General features: G+C 43.1%; 1 protein-coding gene across 2 annotated transcripts in view; it reads right to left on the reverse strand.

Annotated features, from left to right (window-relative positions):
- Positions 1-19,675, reverse strand: part of NEURL1 (neuralized E3 ubiquitin protein ligase 1) — a 276,518-nt gene that overhangs the window by 89,959 nt on the left and 166,884 nt on the right. For both annotated transcript variants that reach the window (XM_032786088.1, XM_032786089.2), the window contains exon 2: positions 295-536. In XM_032786088.1, coding sequence (XP_032641979.1) covers positions 295-536 — 242 coding nt within the window. The remainder of the gene's footprint in view (positions 1-294; positions 537-19,675) is intronic.

The following is a 19,675-nucleotide window of genomic DNA, read 5'->3' on the forward strand; positions in this document are numbered from 1 at the left end:
CCCTGTTATAATCTTCACAACATCCTGTGGCAAAGAGTTCCACAGGTTTACTGTGCATTGTGTGAAGAGGTCTGGTACTAGAACTAAGATGCCCCAATGGGCAAAGTATCTCAGTGTTGATATACACCCACTACCATGAGCCATACTTCCCTCACCCAAGACTCCCATCTACGCTTCTCTGGGAACTATTTTATATACAGGTTTTGCTCTAACTCACTAATATTTTACACCTAGTCTTTCCTGCTAGCACTTGAGGCCATTACAACGGCACAGAGGGAGGAGGCATTTACTCACCTTTAACCTGACCTGCTCATAGATCACGATAGGCCTGTTGCTGAAGGTAATGGCGTTGCAGAAGCTGGCCTGCCGCTTCACTGCCTTCTGTGCCGTGTCCATGATGATCTGAGACCCTTTGGCATGGGGATGGAAAAGCAGCGGGCTGATCGACAATGCTCCACACTGCGTGATGGGCAGACAATGCTTCTGCTTGTGGTGGCATCGGTAAGAAGACGCCGGAAAGGGTCCACCTAGAGAGTCTGAGAAAGTATTTTAAAAAAGTGACATTTTAAATCTGATCGGAGTAATAATGGGAATCTCTCAGAGACAAATCACAAGGCTACGTTACAGGGAACTGCAGTGTGAGATAAGAGCTAATCTAAATGCCTACACTGTAAATCACTAAAAAGTCTTTCTACAGTGTCTTGAGCATAATAAAAGTCTATAACCATATAGACGGCTGCCCTCTAGACAGTCTGATGATGCAGAGCATGACACAGGGAAGGCAGCTCAGCATCGGAGTGCATGGAAAGTTTCAGGGACACATTTTCAGAAACAGAGGTCAAAACTCAATTCCAAAAATGTACCTGCAAATGTGCACGTGCAACTGCAAGCCATTCAGGTGAATCCATGCACAGATGGCTGGTAGTCCCCACTTCCTGACTGCTTCCCTGCCCAGACACCATCAAGATGCACCTAAACCTGACCTGTCCCGCCACCCCGACCTTCCAACTGCAGCCCCACCAGTCCCTCCCTTCCGTTTGCTCCCAAGATGCTGTTGTATCCAGCCTCCTCCTGCACCTTGCTTGCTGTCTCTCTCCCTACTCACACGCTGCAATGCCATGTTCCAGCAACCTCCTACTGCCAACCCAGCTGGTCTCCTGCACCAACCAACATCCTTCCTCCCTCCTCTTCCTCCCCAATGCTTCACCAGCTGCAACCTTAGGTGAGATCCCATTTTTACACTGTCGTTCAGGAATGAGGAGCTAATGGTTATGGTGGAGCACAGAAGCTAAGAGGTGCATGAAGCAGGACAGGGATTATGTGCATATCTAGCCAAGGATCCAAACAGACAGTTTATAAATTAATTGGCCTGGTCACTGCAGTAGCTTTATTGGTTCATGAATGGATTCATCTTTGTTTCTTCATAACATACAAAGCATGCAGCAGTTTGAACACAAAACAATCATTATATCAAGAACAAGTCATCAGCTTTCTTCTCCACATGCACGATACTGTGTACGTACACTGATTGAAGGGTCCATAGAAATAAGATACAGAATGTCAACAGAAATAAATTGATTATTTGACGGTACATGAGAAACACAACCAAAGCAACGTTAACTCGTGTGTTAACAATGCCACCCTGCTGTGTCAGTTTGTTTCATAAATTACACACAACTAAATACCAATAATAAATTCTGTAACCTTCAGACTGTATGGGCTACATGGAAGTAAGCATCAAATATGAAATGAAACTCCTTGGGTAGTTTAATTGGCCACAATGGTGCCTTTTAGGAGTACCACAGAGTCATAAAAATTACTGTTGGCAAAACCATACTTCTGCATCATCTCTAATCTAGATAGTAACAGATCATCAGAACTGGACCCCACTCTTTCCAGATGTTTTGGTAGCTCAAATCTGTGTCCAGACTTGGTTTCTTACATCTGTTATTGTACTGAGTCTGAACCAAATCCCAAAACTTTGAAACGTTTCGATTCTAATCAGAACTGTGACTCAGTCCCTTTGCTAGTCTAGATGCAGATCCAAATTGCTCTTAATTCACCCTTTCATCATTATCTCACTACTACCTATAGATGTGGCAGAAATGCCAACATCTAGGCAGGCCCTCTCAGAGGTCCAGAGAGGCCCAGGCCACTTCCAGCTTTTGAGGCCCCGAGCCATAACAAAAATAAAAAATGATGACACATTGTCTAATCTTGTGCCATCAGAACTGATATATTTTTATTAATATTTATGAACATTTGTAACTCTTGAATATGACAAAATCTATATCAGCTAACAAAAAAAATTATGTCTTTTACCAAATCACATCTCTTACTTGCTTAAATTTGCAGCTCTAAGCTGAAAGAGTGTGTCACATTTTGGTCCGATAGGGATGCGCATAAAAACAAGTTGCAAAACTTATCAAATGCAAAAAAATTAACAAGTGTCTAAATCTGAGGCCCCCTTTGAGCTTGAAGCCCAGGCCAAATGGCCCTCTTGGCCCCCCCTCTGATTGGTCTTGCATCTAGGACTTGTAAAACTAGACCAGACATATACAGGAGAAGAAAACGACTGTAGGTAATAATCCTGCTTTAGCCAGGAGAGGGACTGGGGGACTTACAACACACACAGCACTTTCAACACAAAATACTCATTATATTGAGAGTAAATCACCTGCCTCTTTTTTCCTCATACACAGCCTGGCGTGTGGGCATGGGGGTGGGGCAAGGCTGTTCATAGAAATCAGATAAAGAATATCACTAGAAAATACTTGATTATTTGACCCAATGGATTGGGAGCAGGAGGCTTGCAGAAGCAACAGTTTGCGTGTGGAGTGTGTGGGAAATGGCAGCTGGAAAAGTATGGGGAAAGCACAGGTGGAGCAGCCAACAAGAGAGAGAGAGAGATTTGTATTTTCTATAGGAATATTGGTCAGTTATAATATGACTGATGGAGTGCACGTAGTCCAGTATGCTGCTCTGACAGTGCCAGGTGATTCAGAGGAAGGTGAGAAAACCCTGCAGTAGGCAGATATGGAATAAGCTGTGGAGGTTTCTTCCTAAACCCATATGTAGTTAAAGGCCCTGAAGCATGAGGATTTATACCCCTTCCAAAACTCTTAGATTTTAAAAAAATAACTCTGGTTATATGTATCCATATAAATGTCCAATCCTTTTTTAAATTCTACTACATTCTTGACCTCAAAGATATCTTGTGGCAATGAGTTCCTAAGGCTTAAATGTGTATTCTGTGAAAAAAAATTTCCTTTTATCAGTTTTAAATCTGCTTTCTTTCAATCTCATTGAACATCCCCCTTGTTCTTGTATTATGTATTGTCATGCTGAAAGGGCATAATGAGTGGGGTCCCGCAGGGATCGGTTCTGGGTCTGGTTCTGTTCAATATCTTCATCAGTAATTTAGATAATGGCAGAAAGTACGCTTATAAAGTTTGCGGACAATACCAAGCTGGGAGGGGTTGCAAGTGCTTTGGAGGATAGGATTAAAATTCAAAATGATCCGGACAAACTGGAGAAACAGTCTGAAGTAAATAGGATGAAATTCAATAAGGACAAATGCAAAGTACTCCACCTAGGAAGGAACAATCAGCTGCACACATACAAAATGGGAAATGATTGCCTAGGAATGAGTACTGCGAAAGGGATCTGGGATCACACTGGATCACAAGCTAAATATGAGCGAACAGTGTAACACAGTTGCAAAAAAAAGCACACATAATTCTGGGATGTATTAGCAGGAGTGTTGTAAGCAAGACACGAGAAGAAATTCTTCTGCTCTACTCTGCACTTATTAGCCTCAGCTGGAGTACTGTGTCCAGTTCTGGGCACCACATTTCAGGAAGGATGTGGACAAATTGGAGAAAGTCCAGAGAAGAGCAACAAAAATGATTAAAGGTCTAGAAAACATGACCTATGAGGGAAGATTGAAAAAATTGGGTTTGTTAAGTCTGGAGAAAAGAAGACTGAGAGGGGACATAATAACAGTTTTCAAGTACATAAAAGGTTGTTACAAGGAGGAGGATGAGAAATTGTTCTTCTTAATCTCTGAGGATAGGATAAGAAGCAAAGGGCTTAAATTGCAGCAAGGGAGATTTAGGTTGGATATTAGGAAAAACTTCCTAACTGTCAGAGTGGTTAAGCACTGGAATGAATTGCCTAGGGAGGTTGTGGAATCTCCATCATTGGGGATTTTTAACAGCAGGTTGGACAAACACCTGTCAGGGATAGTCTAGATAATACTTAGTCCTGCTTTAAGTGCAGGGGGCTGGAACAGATGATCTCCCGAGGTCCCTTCCAGTTTTATGATTCTATGAGATAAGGTAAATTGGGTACATCAGTTCACCCTATCTATACTATTCAGTATTTTATATACCTTTATTGTGTCTGCTCATTGTCCTCCTTTCTAAAGTAAACAACCCCAGTCATTTCAATCTCCCTTCAGTTGGAAGTTTTTCCAGGCCTTTTTCTCATTGTTCATCCCTTAGTTGTCGTTCTATTTCTGCGATATCCTCCTTAACAACAGAGGCCCAGATCCCTTGGATGGGAGTTAGGCACCTAAATATTTTTGAGGGTCTGGGCCAGGGTGACTAGAACTGAACACAGTACTCCAGGTGAGGAATTCCATCTCTAACTTCTATGACTCCTCTAGAAGATGCATAGTCTTTTTGCCATTTGTGCAATGAGCCATGTGTTGCTGGTTCTTTTGAGAGAATACAGTAGATTACTTGGTTTCTGGCTAATTTAAAGTCAATTAAGTTAACTTTATTGGTAAAATTACAGATTCCTAAAAGCTAGACTCATCTTGGGGAAAGCTGCATTGACAAAGCTGCATCAAAGTGAAATTTTTCCCCACAAAAGTTCACATGAACATTTTTGCTACTCCATTCTGAGACATCAAATTTCTGTTTCATTTGCTGTAAAATTTCCAAATTAAAAACAGCAAATATCAGATGTTTACCAGATGAACTGATGTTTGCCTTAAAGAAATACCGAATGGTGGTTTTTTTGCTCAGGAGTGAGAATTTCCCCATTTTTACACAAAGTTCCTGGTTTTGGTGGAAAACCCTAGAAAATGTCAATTGCTTTTTCCACAAAAATGGATCATTTTTGAGAATTTACAGCAAGATATGAAAACTTCTGGTTTTGACCATTTCTAGTTTTGTCTGGAATTTTCAAACACTTCTGTGTGTTGGTTTCCAAAAGATACATGTGTGTGAAAGAGAAGAGAGTGACAGGAAATAATGTCTTCAATTCAAGCTGCCTTTTCTGGCTGGCTGAAGTGATCCCACCTAACTTCACTTTGTGACCCTGAAGTAAGCCATTAGTAGTTGATTACACTCAAAGGTCTCATTGGCTTCAGACAGCATGGTAAAAGGCAGAGTATAAGAATCTAAATAGAACATCAGGATCTGTCTTGTGAAAGTCAAGGACAAGACAAACAAGGAGTGATAGGGAGAGCTGTGTGTACCGTAGAAAAGAGTGAGGGCTGACATGATCACAGGCTATAAATACCTTCAGGAGTAATATATAATGATGAAAGGGAATTATTCACCAGCTTGGAAGATGGCAGGAAAGGAGCAATGGCAGAAAGCTAGGGAAGGAAGTGTTTAGGTTAGCTGTCAAGAAATAATTCTAGACAATGCGAGGAATTTTGCAGTGGAACAGATTTCCAGGAGTGAAGTCATTTTCACTGTTGTGATTCAAACAGAAGAGAGGATAAGATAGCGAGAACGAGGCAGTGCATAATCCTGATAAATGAAAGGAGGTCAGGTTAGGTGAACCAAGTATTCTTTTCTGGCCCTACAGACCAGCATGATTCGTTATGATCCAGCCATAATTGCCAACAAATTTAACAGTCAAACATAAGGACATAAAAAGGATTTGGAAACATTTTACTACACTTGCATTGCGAAGCCGAAAGCTTTAATCTTATTGCCATGATTATAAGAACGGCTGTAGCTCTCGGCAGGACATCATGCCCTTTTAAAACATGGAAATGGAATGACCAAAACTGCTCACAGTTTTCTAAACGGGCTCCAATAACAACGCTGCATATGTCCAATGCATCTGCTGTAGGAGCATTACGCAGCCCTAGGGAGCTGTGCGATTCTGCAGGAACAATATTAGAAAAAACGTTTATTTACAGTGACAATTTGGCACTGCAGAGAGCAAACAGGAACGAAGCCATCTTAGAACAATGCCTGAAAGGCTCATAATGTGACCTTTGCATTTCAAATAGACACTCAGTGCAACCCACAAGATCACAAACCGCAGGAATATGGAAAATTGACTTGGTAGTAGAATCCACGTGCAACAGGTTATCAATACAAATAGAGAAGACGATTCCCTTCTCCCATACCTTATTTAAGGACAAAATCTTTGGGTCCTTACTCAGGGAAGAATCCAATTCAATGGAAGTTTGCTTAAGTAAGGACCTCAGGAAATGGTCCTTAATAAAAAAGCACGCCTTGTAGTAATAATGATAGTGATGGGCCAGATAATAAGGTCCTTCCTCAGTTCTTCCCAGGGCAAAACTTCCATTCCAAAACTGAGTTAGTGTGACAGCCACCGTCTTGGCCAAGACCACAGACCTTCAGAGCTAAAACCATGAGTATCTACAGCTTGACCTAATGGAGGTGGCCTCTGTAATTGGAGGCTGCAGCAAACACATCCCTCTACGGATCGGGCACAGAGGAGGACATACATGTAGCACACACCATCAAGGGGGCTATACTAGCATGTCAGGATTTGGCCAACTACACTAAATAGAAACCCTTTGTTAAATGCACTGATAACACTGAGACCTGTCCACAGTCTGAACTTCTCCATATTCCCAGATTAAAAATCACTATCATATTCTGCATGCTGATTGCAAATGCTATTGCTCACATGATGTAGAATACAGTAATTTTAGATCCTTGCCCCCCATGGTTCAACTGTGTGATGTGGAGTTAAATTAAATTTGTAAGGCCAGATTCTCAGCTGTCCCAAACAGGCATAGCTCTGTTGACATCAGTGGAGTCACACCATCTGAGAATATGGCTCATTGAGCTCTGCTCCCACAAGTAATATGTTATCTAAGGAAGACGGGAACAGTTGCTCAGAAACAAACTTTGCAACAAAAGGTAGATTTGAGAGAAGGTGTAAATTTGAGAGCTTGCTCAAGGACAATCCAAGGTTCTTACTGCACAGTGTGACTTGTAAACCAGCAAGGTTTTTTTTACTCCCAAGTGACAAGATGGTGTTATGATGACACCTTATAATTATAAAAACAGCCTGTATCCCCCAGGGCCTCCACAAATGTCACAAGTCAACAGGTCCTGTGAATCACACAAGAACAAAATCACAATTGTAGTAAGACACCACACTAGGCATTTGTATCTGCTAAATTGCTACAAATACAGCAAAATGTCATTAACTTGAGCAGGTTTACAACAGGGTTGCTGAGAACAGTATCTGCCCCACTGTGATGGATAAAAATCAAGACAGAGCAAAATTGTTGCATCACACCTGACAGAGGCTGCTGAATGCAGTGTTGTTATAGCCATGTTGGTCCCAGGATATTAGAGAGACATGGGGGATGAGGTCATATCTTTTATTGGACCAACTTGTGAGAGAGACAAGCTTTCAAGCTACACAGAGTCATTTCAGAAGTTAACACAGAAACCGATTGTTTGGTTTTGTAGGAACATCCAAGGGAGGAGACTATGTGGGAGGAAACCTTTGGGAGGTGGGCATCTTGCAGACTTCTCCACACTTGTGTGTTGGAGGATGGAGTCACAGGCCACAAACCCACAGATTCCCTGGAACCTGCATTAATTCCAGGTGAGGACAAGGTTTGGTCCATTTGTACGCCCAGAACATGTGTGTGCCCTTCCTCTCGCCCACTCTCTTTGGCAACATGTCTCCAGTGGAGCCAGCGGCTCTCCCACTGTGAAAACACGCTAGAGCTGTACCGCGTTTCTGCCATGATCTCTGCAACACCAGTAGGGAGACAGTGAGCTGACCCCCCCACCCCTACCCCCATGGATTCCCAGAACTGCAGAGGGGCCTTCATCAACTCCCAATGAACTGGCAGAGGGGGACACTGCTGCAGAAGTGGTTGACTTCCCCTTCTACTTGTGACAGATGACCCTCCGATCATGGATTTCAGGGGCACAATCAGGCCTACCATGACTTATAATTCAGATACATCTGAGCTCTTGATGTTCTCAGCTTAATAAAATGCTCTCACAAAGCCTGTTAGCATTCTTCCCCAGCAGCACCCGTGCTCTGTGAATATTTGGCTACGAAAAAAGGGGTTGTTTATCAAAAAGGTTGCTTAAGGGTTGGTTTGTTTTTTTAAGAACATTTTTCCTATTGAAATTGTTTTGACTGACATTGTTTGTGTGATACTGTGTAGAGAACAAAAAAAAGTTATTTCAGATAGCATCCCACTGACAAGGCATTCTAGAAGAGCTTTGCAGAGAGTTAGAATCAAGAGACAATTAGAGATAATGCTCCTCGGTGTAAAACCTGAAGAGACATGACTGCAAGAAGGAACTGGAGAAAACAATTCTGTGTCCAGCTGCAGAGGAAGAGAAAAGAGCTGAGTAACACAGGTGAAGGTACCAAGTATCATAGGGGCAGCCATGTTAGTCTGTATCCACAAAAACAATGAGGAGTCCGGTAGCATCTTGAAGACTAACAGATTTATTTGGGCTTAAAGTGAAGGTAATTTTCCTTGCAGACTAGTTACAGTGAGAAGGAACAGACCCATGCAGAAACAGAGAGGTATGAGTGTTATCTTCTCATCTGAAGAAGGCTAAAGTGTGATTTGTAATCTAGCAGGCTGCACCGTGACATATACAACAAAGACAGGAAGGGAAGAAAGAGAACACATGTAAAAAAACATGAGGGATAGGGTTGTATGAGAGAATGTCTTGCCCTGGGAGTGTGTTTATGTACTCCACGGTACCAAAAGGATCAACGTGATTGTTAGTAAGAGCCTGGCAAGAAACTACGATCATTTCTTGTTCTAGGGCAGGGGTGACCAACCTGAGCCTGAGAAGGAGCCAGAATTTACAAATGTACATTGCCAAAGACCCACAGTAATACGTCAGCAGCTCCCCATCGGTTACCCCCACCCCCAGCACCTCCCGCCCACCGGCAGCTCCACCGATCAGCACCTCCCCCTCCCTCCCCGCATCTTCCAATCAGCTGTTTGTGGCATGCAGGAGGCTCTGGGAGGGAGAGGGAGGACCAAGCGCATGGCAGGCTCAGGGGAGGGCGCACAAAGGCATGGAGAGGGAGCAGGGCCTGTGGCAGAGCCAGGTGTTGAGCAGTGAGCACCCCCCTGGCACAGTGGAAAGTTGGCACCTGTAGCTTCGGCCCCAGAGTCGATGCCTATACAAGGAGCCTCATATTAACTTCTCAAGAGCTGCATGTGGCTCCGGAGCCACAGGTTGGCTACCCCTATTCTAGAGCTTCAGACTTTGCCTTCAAGAATTCATGGCAAACTCCAAGACAGACATATTGCTAAACATGAACAGTAGCTCACATGCAAGGGAAACTCAAAACAGGTCTCAAACCAATTTTCCCATGTATAAACTGCCTCAGGAAAGAGATGTAGGGGAACTGTAAAAATACTACAGAGGACGACCAGGTTTTCCTACTTTGCCACTGCCAACATGTTTGTTCCTCTTGTAGGAACAAGAAACTGAGTATCTCCAATGTGAGTCTAAGTCTCCCTGTGCCTACTACACCAAGGAAAGTGTTTAAGAACAACTCCACCCCCCTTAAAGATTTACTACTCTTTTGACGCTGAGAGGTCATTGTCACCAGGGGTTACCACAGACCATATAATTACCAAGACAAAAACTACACATTTCCTGAAGGAAAAGAACATAGTTTGGTATGTGTCAGATGGGGTCTAAATTAGCTGTTGCCACTCAAGAAAGAGATCTTGGAGTCATTGTGGATAGTTCACTGAAAACATCCACTCAATGTGCAGTGGCAGTCAAAAAAGCAAACAGAATGTTGGGGATCATTAAGAGAGGGATAGAGAATAAGACAGAAAATATCATATTGCCTCTGTATAAATCCATGATATACCCACATCTTGAATATTGAACGCAGATGTGGTCAGTCCATCTCATAAAAGATATATTGGAATTGGAAAGGGTTCAGAAAAGAGCAACAAAAATTATTAGGGGTATGGAATGGCTGCCATATGAGAGAGATTAATAAGACTGGAACTTTTCAATTTGGAAAAAAGACAATTAAGGGGGAATATAATAGAGGTCTATAAAGTCATGACTGGTGTGGAGAAAGTAAATAAGGAAGTGTTATTTACTCCTTCTCATAACACAAGAACTAGGGGTCACCAAATGAAATTAAATAAAGACAAATGCAATTAAATAAAGACAATAAAGACAAATGCAAAGTGCTCCACTTAGGAAGGAACCATCAGTTTCACACATACAGAATGGGAAGAGACTGTCTAGGAAGGAGTATGGCAGAAACAGATCTAGGAGTCATAGTGGACCACAAGCTAAATATGAATCAACAGTGTGATACTGTTGCAAAAAAAGCAAATGTGATTCTGGGATGCATTAACAGGTGTGTTGTAAACAAGACACGAGAAGTCATTCTTCCGCTCTATTCTGCGCTGGTTAGGCCTCAACTGGAGTATTGTGTCAGTTCTGGGCCACGAATAGAGATTTTCTAAGGATCCGAAGTGTAAGAAGCTTTCAGAAAGTGTGGAGAAATTGAGAGGGTCAGAGAAGAGCAACAAGATGATTAAAGGTCTTGAGAACATGACCTATGAAGGAAGGCTGAAAGAATTGGTTTGTTTAGTTTGGAAAAGAGAAGACTGAGAGGGGACATGATAGCAGTTTTCAGGCATTAAAAGTGTGTCATAGGAGGAGGGAGAAAACTTGTTCACCTTAGCTCTAATGAATGAACAAGAAGCAATGGGCTAAACTGCAGCAAGGGAGATTAGGTGGCATTAGGAAAAAGTTCCTAACTGTCAGGTAGTTTTAAAATACTGGAAAAAAAAAAAAACAAATTGCCTAGGGAGGTTGTGGAATCTCCATCTCTGGAGCTATTTAAGAGTAGGTTAGAGAAATGTCTATCAGGGCTGGTCTAGACAGTATTTGGTCCTGCCATGAGGGCAGGGGACTGGACTCGATGACCTCTCAAGGTCCCTTCCAGTCCTAGAGTCTATGAATCTATGAATAGGCAGCAGGTTTAAAACAAACAAAAGGAAGTATTTTTTCATGCAGCACAGCCAACCTGTGGAACTCCTTGCCAGAGGATGTTGTGAAGGCCAAAACTATAATAGGGTTAAAAAAAGAACTAGATACACTCATAGAGGATAGGCCCATCAATGGCTATTAGCCAGGATGGGCAGGGATGGTGTCCCTTGCCTCTGTTTGCCAGAAGCTGGGAATGAGCGAAAGGGGAGGGATCACTCGATCATTACCTGTTCTGTTCATTCCCTCTGGGGCACGTGGCATTGGCCACTGTCGAAAGACAGGATACTGAGCTAGATGGAATTTTGGTCTGATCCAGTATGGCCATACGTATGTTCTTAATGTTAAATAGGCAAAGGCCAACATAGATGGGTTCAAACTGGAACACCAGATCCAAATCACCTTCAATATTAGGCTAGTTGGGGTTTTAACTTTGTGGGCTAGATCTGAACCTCCACTCAAAAGGCTGAAACAGTTCAGCTCCACATTTCAATGTCACAGCTCATGTCCATTTCTAGTAAAAAGCACAGCTATACCAAACAGCGGTTCAGAATGCAAAGGGTCTCCATGCAAATGGAGGTGTCATCTCACCCAATATGTCGTGGGTGTATTTAAAGATTCAGGAACCTCAGAACATGGAATCATCGTTATCCAGAAGTTTGGGGCTAAGGAATACGGTGTGGGTCCGTGGACAGGGCTCAGAACTCGGATGCACAAGACTTGCATTTTACTTTACATTTGAGCAAGTCTTTTCCCCTTGCTCTGCCACCTCTTCCCCTACCATCCTTTGGTAGAGTGCTCTGTTTAGGTGGTAAGCTCTTTGAGGCAGGAACTGTTCCCCACTAAGTGTTCGTATGGAGCTCAGCACCTTGGGGCCTGATTATGGCTGGAACCTTGAGATACTATCATCAAACAAATACATAATATCAATTCAAAAATGACTTCCCAATAAGCAGGTTGCCAGGGTGATTTTTTCATAGGTTCAGTTGCTTTTCAATTTATCCCTGATTTTCTCTGCACCTTCCTGGAGCTTTAAAATCCCACTTCTTCCGGCCACCAACCCACAGAGGCATATTCTGCCCTGCAGGGTGAATTCCACTGAATATTACTGAGTTCCTCTATAAAAGAGGCTGTCTTCCTGCAGGCAGGTGGAATTTCCATGCTCTGGAGGCAGTAATGGAACCCTAGTTATTCTAGTGGATATACTATTGGACTTGGATTAAGGAGGCCTGTGGAATATTCCAGCTGTGCCATTGACCTGCTGTGTGATGACACGCACGCACGCCCAGCCCCATCTATAAGGCTGCTCCAGGGACACTGGAACAGACTGGGCTGCCGGGGAAGAGGTGCGTGTCCCCCTGTAGATTTTTTTTTGCCTTTTTCTCCATGAGGGGCACCAAAAATATGTGGGCCATATGACTTCCGTATCCCTGCATCAGGGCAGAATCCCCCCAGGAACATATTTTGGTGAGTCATTTCATCTCTGTTTCTCCTCCGACCTCTTGTTTATTGTACAGTCTTTGGGTCAGGGACTGTCTTTTATTATGTGGCTGTACAGTGCCTGACACAATGAGAATCTGATCTCAACTGGCACCTCTAGATGTTACCATAATACAAATAATAGTGACTGCAGCCAAAAGTAATAGATATTGCATGCTCTGCCACATCACACTCTGCGGCACCAATGAACACACAATACTGGCAAATGAGATAGTTGATCAAACTTCAAAAGCCCACACCTACTATTTTTCAATATAGTTGTTGGAGTATACTATGACAAGGCCAATAGTGGGACTGTGGTTTAAAGACTCATCTCAAAAGTTTCCCTCCCCAATAACATATGTGCCCACCAGTGACTCCAGAGGGGATGTGAGTCAAAGTCCTGCAGTCCCCTGCTTGTCTAAAGGAGACCAACCTACTAACAAAGCTGCATGGTCTCAAGTAGCAGCTATCGTATTATGCTAGGCAAGACAGGTACACCCAAAAGAGTGGCCATGTTCTTGTGAAAGGACATGTTAACCAGATAGCCTGGCAGCCACTTCTCGCTCTCCACCTGCAGCCTGAAAAATCTGAAAGCTTTAGCTAAACAAAAAGATTAAAGACTTCCCTTGTTAGCTAAGGGATGGTACCTTTCAACAGACAGCTGTTTGTTGTACAGAACAAAAGGCAAATCCAGCCGCTTAAAAGAAAAAACCCTTCCCTTTATAAATGTGAAACTAATGTTTTAACTTGGCATTTCCAACAGCTGCACTGTTTGATTATTAAGTGTCTAAGTCCTATTCTTTATTTAGTGTTTATTCAGTGTCTCTCGCAGTCATTCACAGCAATTTAGTCATTAAATGGCACAGTATTATGAAAGGAGTGATAATCCTGCTTTCATCTCAGCACAGTGCCCAGACTGGGGGAAACTGGGCACAAAGAAGAATATTAAAGGTACTTTTAAAACCTTTCACTGGTAAGATCTTAGAGTAATAATCCCTATAGGATCAACTGGCCTCCTTTTCTCATTCACTTAGCATTTATTTTTTGAGTAGGGCACGCTTATTTCCAAACCTATTAAACAGACATTCCCCTTGGGATAATACTGATTTTTGTAAACATAACATTGTTCTTTTCAGCAGTGGTTAGCTATTGTGGCTAGCTGGTGAGCCAATCAATAAATTAAACCCCGATCTGAAGCTGCCATCTAGGGTGCGAAGATAGTTCAGTCTCCATTATCATTTTTGTCTTCTATTGAGACAGCCAACAAAGATAGCAAGTAGCACGGCAAATACTACCCTGAAACTGCTGCCCTGTTTCAAACACGCCACAGAACAGCCGCTACATGGCACTTTAAATTAAATGCACAAAATTACCCCGATACACATTCAGATGCCTCCACCTGTAACATCAACTACATAGTATTGATTGTGACAGACACATGTAAGAAATGATTTAACCAAAACATTCTTGTAAACATTTTGTTAAGGTAAGCAGTTCTACATAATCGCCGTGATCTATTACAATATGGCCACTCAGATACAAGGGGTGGAAACATGGCCTTAAAAGGGACTTTAGTCATTTACATCAATGGGGCCAGGATTTCACCCACAGCGTTTGCAGTCTAAGCTTTAGTATTTTAAAGTTTTCAGGGTGAAAGGAAGAAGCAACTGCAGCTGTGATGGACTTGGACTGTAATAATTTATGAATACGGTGTGTTGACTTGGTTATTAGGATGTTTACTGTATCAATATATTGGTTTAGTGTAACAGCAGGCTGGAAGGAAAACAAGCAGGAAGGAAAAAGAAGAGATTGAGATAAGCTAGCCCTTATGTGACGAACTGGGAATGTTCTTAATGTTTTCTCTGAATACTGTGTTGGCGCCTCAGTGTCCCCTATGCAGTTCTTAATATCTAGGTGGTGGAATAAGGGTGTGTGATTGCTGCAGAGCAAAGGGCCAGTGCACCTAAACGCCTGGCACTCTGTCTCCTAGCAACTGATGGCCTGGGCCCTCCCCTGCAAAGATGCCAACTGAAGATGTTGGAGACAAAGGGATCAGGTGACCTCCTGGCCCGGGAATGGAGCTGAGCAGAGGAGGAGGGGCTGGAGGGGGTTGTTAGTCTGGAGCTGGCTGGGGACGAGGAGTGAGGGCAGAAGTGGGGGTCTGGCTCACTGCCTCCCAGAATGGACTCGGCTGAGGGGTCCCGTTCGCTGTACCTACAAGCTCTGTTTTAGACCATGTTCCTGTCATCAAATAAACCTCTGTTTTACTGGCTGGCTGAGAGTCACGTCTGACTGCAAAGTGGGGGTTCAGGACCCAGTGGCTTCCCCAGGACCCCGCTGGGGCTGACTCGCTGTGGGAAGCGCACGGAGGGGCAGAGGATGCTGAATGCTCCAAGGACAGCCCCAGGAGGTGAAGACACATGAGCCTCTTGCCCTGAACAAGTCTGCTCCAAGGGAGAGGAGACTCTCCAAAGTCCTGACTGGCTTTGTGGGGAGCAGTTCCAGAGCATCGCCCAGGGACTCTGTGACACCTTAACAAACACTTGAGGGTTGTTACAGGACAATGGTAGAGTCATTGGCTCTGAGGAGCCTGGCTCAACACTCTGCTGACTCTCCTGGACTGGTTTTGTCCAGAAAGCCCAGGAACTGACTAGAACATATGGACTTGGCGTGGATTAAAATGGACATTTGCCTTCTCAGGAGGGGAAATAGCTGTTAGGGAGCTGGTCAGAGAAACCAGACTGACACATGAACAATGCTGACAGACCCCAGTTGTTGCCAGCTGGGATCAAACCTGGGACTTTGGGAGTGTAATGCATGACCCTCTACTGGATGAACTAAACACCACCTATCTCTTTGGCAAAGCTGTAGCAGGCTCATCAATGTCTAGTTGGTCTAGCCACCACTAGAGGGGGACAGAGTGCCACATCAAGCAGGCATAGGTTACACAAGCGTCCACTGGGGTGTCTGAAGAAGCCAGGCCTGCCTAAGCCATGCTTTAGGTAAGGTAGACATGCATGCAGTCACAGATGGCCATCCAAGTCAGACCTGTCGGGAAAGCACAGATGATACATTGGGTACTGCAAGTCGGGGCCTGGACTAACAGTGAAATTCCACTGCTGGAGAGATAAAGCCATGAGGCCAGGCACCTGAGGGGGTGCACTCAAGAGAGACTGGAAAGACAAGCAGTTAGCCCTGCAGCCATGATAGCATCATTTCCATGTAAATATAGACAGTAACTCCTCACTTAACATTGTAGTTATGTTCCTAAAAAATGTGACTTTAAGCAAAACGATGTTAAGCGAATCCAATTTCACCGTAAGAATTAATGTAAATGAAGGGATTAGGTTCCAGGAAATTTTTTTTCACCAGACAAAAGTCTATACACACACACACACACACACTATAAGTTTTAAACAAACAGTTTAACACTGGTACACAGTGATGATGATTGTGAAGCTTGGTTGAAGTGGAGGAGTCAGAGGGTGGGATATTTCCCAGGGGATGCCTTACTGCTAAATGATGAACTAGCAATTAGCTGAGCCCTCAAGGGTTAACTCTCACATTCTACAAGGCAGCAGGGAGGGGAGACAGCATTGCAGACAGAGACACACGCCATGTATATGAAAGAGAGATGTGCATTGCCCCTTTAAGTACACTGCCTTGTTAGTTAGATCAGCTTGCTGAGATCGCAGCTGCTGCCAGCAAGTTCCCTTCGTCCTGAGTGTCCCCTGCTCTACAGAAGATGGGGGAAGCAGGCGAGAGGGGGATACCCTGACATGTGCTCCCCCTCTTCTATCCCTCTCCCATGTACAACAAGCAGGAGTCTCAGGCCACGTCTACACTACGCGCGAAAATTGATTTTAGATACGCAATTTCAGCTACGAGAATAGCGTAGCTGAAATCGAATATCTAAAATCGATTTACTTACCCGAGTCAATCAGATGGTAATGAAGCATTTAACAGACATTTGCCCAACCCCCCAGGTGTAAGACTGTCAAGTTTCTGAATTAACTGACAAAAACAGCTTTCTCTTCAGTCGATATAAATCTCTTTCGCCTTTTATCAGAAAACAGTCAGTCTACAGGACCTTAGTTTAAAATTTTGCTTTAAAAATATTTCATTAGTGTTGTTAGGAATATAGATTATTCCAAGGCCTGTCTGCAAAAGGCCATACGTTAGAATTTAGGTGTATTCTTATCACTTAAGTTAGTTATAGAGGTATAAGAAGAATCAAATCACTGTCTGTGTAATGGTCTTTCTCTGCGGACAGGCTAAGGCTTTCAGCTAAGATGTAGTTAGGTCAGCCATAAACGGGAAGTGTATGGTCCACATCCTCACACACTCAAACTAGTTTACATTGAAATAAAGTGGTATTGGGCTATTGGGAATACAATCCTTCTGAATTCCATCACCGTCCAGAGAAAGGGAAGAGCCTAGAAGATGTAAAAAGAAAACTTAGTTTGATAAGCATCCCTGTCTGGCAAGAACTCTCTATCAATAGACACACAGCTGAAACCCTTACGTTGTATAGAGGTAGTTGTGAAAATTTCCCTCATCTCTGTATTGTTTTGTATGTTTATTTTTGCACTGGTCTCGTGTCTGGTTCTGTAATTGTTTCTGTCTGGGCTGTCATTAAATTGTTGGGTGTAAACAATTAAGGTGGTGTGGGGTTAATAATTGGTTTAAATAACCATGTTACAAAATTTTAGGATTGGTTAGTTAATTTCAGTAAAATGATTGGTTAAGGAATAAGCTAAGCCAAAACTCAGGTTTTGCTATATAGTCTGAAAAGTCATCAGGAAATCGGGGCGGGGGGGAATGGGAACAGGGACTGGGGATGGGGGAATTAAAATCATGTCTTGCTAAAGGGGAAAATGGGAACAGGGGATGGGAACAGGAACAGGGACACAGGCAAGGCTCTGTGGCGTCAGAGCTGGGAAGGGAGACACTAAGGAAGGAAACTGGAATCGTGCTTGCTGGAAGTTCACCCCAATAAACATCAAATTGTTTGCGCCTTTGGACTTCGGGTATTGTTGCTCTCTGTTCATGCAAGAAGGACCAAGGAAGTGAGAGGGTGAAGGAATAAGCCCCGTAACAAGTGTGTTGCTGAAGATTATAAAATCACATCTCTAAAAAATCGTTGCATCGATTTTTGGATGTACAATCTGAGTATCTATCTTTAGCCTTAAATGGTTGGGTCGTCAGACATATAGTGTTTTAAATAAATCCTTCAAAAGACCCCCCTTACCTAAAATACACATGCGAGCCCGGGCTGCTGTTGGGCATAGGGGCACCAGTTTAATAATACTGCATAGGGCCACGTAAATCCTAAGGACGGCCCTGATCAGAATCAGGCCTACTGGATTAGACAAAGACAGCAACTCTCACCCGGAATTGTGCAGTAGATGGGAGTTCTCCAAGGAATGATACCAGTTGAATATACAACAGGTGAGCAACTTCTCATTATTTAAAAAGCTTTTTACCCTTCATATTATGAAAGGAGGCATGGAAAATGATTGGTCACATAAAAGAAGAATATGGTCTCACTCAGTGTGAAATTAGTGTCCTGTAAATTCAGAACAAAAGGAGACACTACTGCAGACAGTATGTAGCAGCATATGGCATTCATTACCACCGGTGGCCAGAGAAGCAAGGAGTTTATTTTACGAAGTTTAAATAATCTTGTGGCTAATATTTATGCACAATAATTATGCACAATAAGATAAGGATAATCAAATCTCAGGCTTCAGGGTAGCTTAAGATAGGGACAGAAAGGATTTTTTCTCCTTCTCTCCCCATGTGCAGCACTAAAAAATTAGAAACATTGTAAAGAGACAAGGCGGGTGAGATAATATCTTTGATTGGAGGTAAAAGATATTACCTCACCTGTCTTGTCTCTCTAATATCCAGGGACCAACATGGCTACAACAACACTCCATATGTATATAATGTGAGTTATTCTGCCTTCTTCTGAGCATCAAGTACTGGCAGAGGTAAAATACCTGACTTGACAGACCAATAGTCTCATACAGCATAAAAGTCCTACAATATTCCTGAGAGAAAGGGATGCAGAATACAAAAATCCCTAGATCAAGCTGAACTAGAGCTAAGCTTATTTTTCAGCTTGAAAAGGTTTAGACAAGTTTCCTTAGCTCTCATTTACCTTGACACACAACTGATTTCTGACCATTACTGAAATTCATCTACAAAGTCTCAGCTCCTGTCTTCAAAGTCCTATGGCAGGCTGAGAGAACATGCTGGCAGAACAGCTGATCAAAGCAAGAAGAGACCCAAAGTGTGTTACACTTACACTAATCAGGATTAAACGAAGACTGTGAATGGCTTGCCAACTACAAAACCAGTTTCTCCTCCCTTGGTTTTCACACCTCAACTGCTAGAACAGGGCCTCATCCTCCCTGATTGAACTAACCTCATTATCTCTAGCCTGATTCTTGCCTGCATATTTATACCTGCCTCTGGAAATTTCCACTACATGCGTCTGACGAAGTAGGTATTCGCCCATGAAAGCTCATGCTCCAATACGTCTGTTAGTCTATAAGGTGCCACAGGACTCTTTGCTGCTTTTACACTTGAAGCTTCTCAGTATGATATCAACAAAGGGAGAGTGGATCCCGCTGAATATTGAAAAGCTAAGTTCAGGGCCAGGAAAAGGGAGATGAGGGGTCAGTGTCAGGTCATGAAGAAACTGGAGAGCCATGGGAATGGAAGAATTGAATCAGGGAAGAGAGAAGGAAGGATCTGCATGGGTTGGAGGATCAGGAGAGAAGGATATCCACTTCTTTAGGTGCATGGGGGTGAGGGTTAAAGAGGGAAGAGAGAAAAAGAAGAAACTTCTGATGATTCAGTTAGTGTTAGAAACTTCAGTCAGGTGTCTAGACTTTTCAGGGTTTATCCTAAATGTACCTCCAAATATT

Source organism: Chelonoidis abingdonii, chromosome 16 (assembly GCF_003597395.2).
Source record: "Chelonoidis abingdonii isolate Lonesome George chromosome 16, CheloAbing_2.0, whole genome shotgun sequence".
Classification (NCBI taxonomy): Eukaryota; Metazoa; Chordata; order Testudines; family Testudinidae; genus Chelonoidis; species Chelonoidis abingdonii.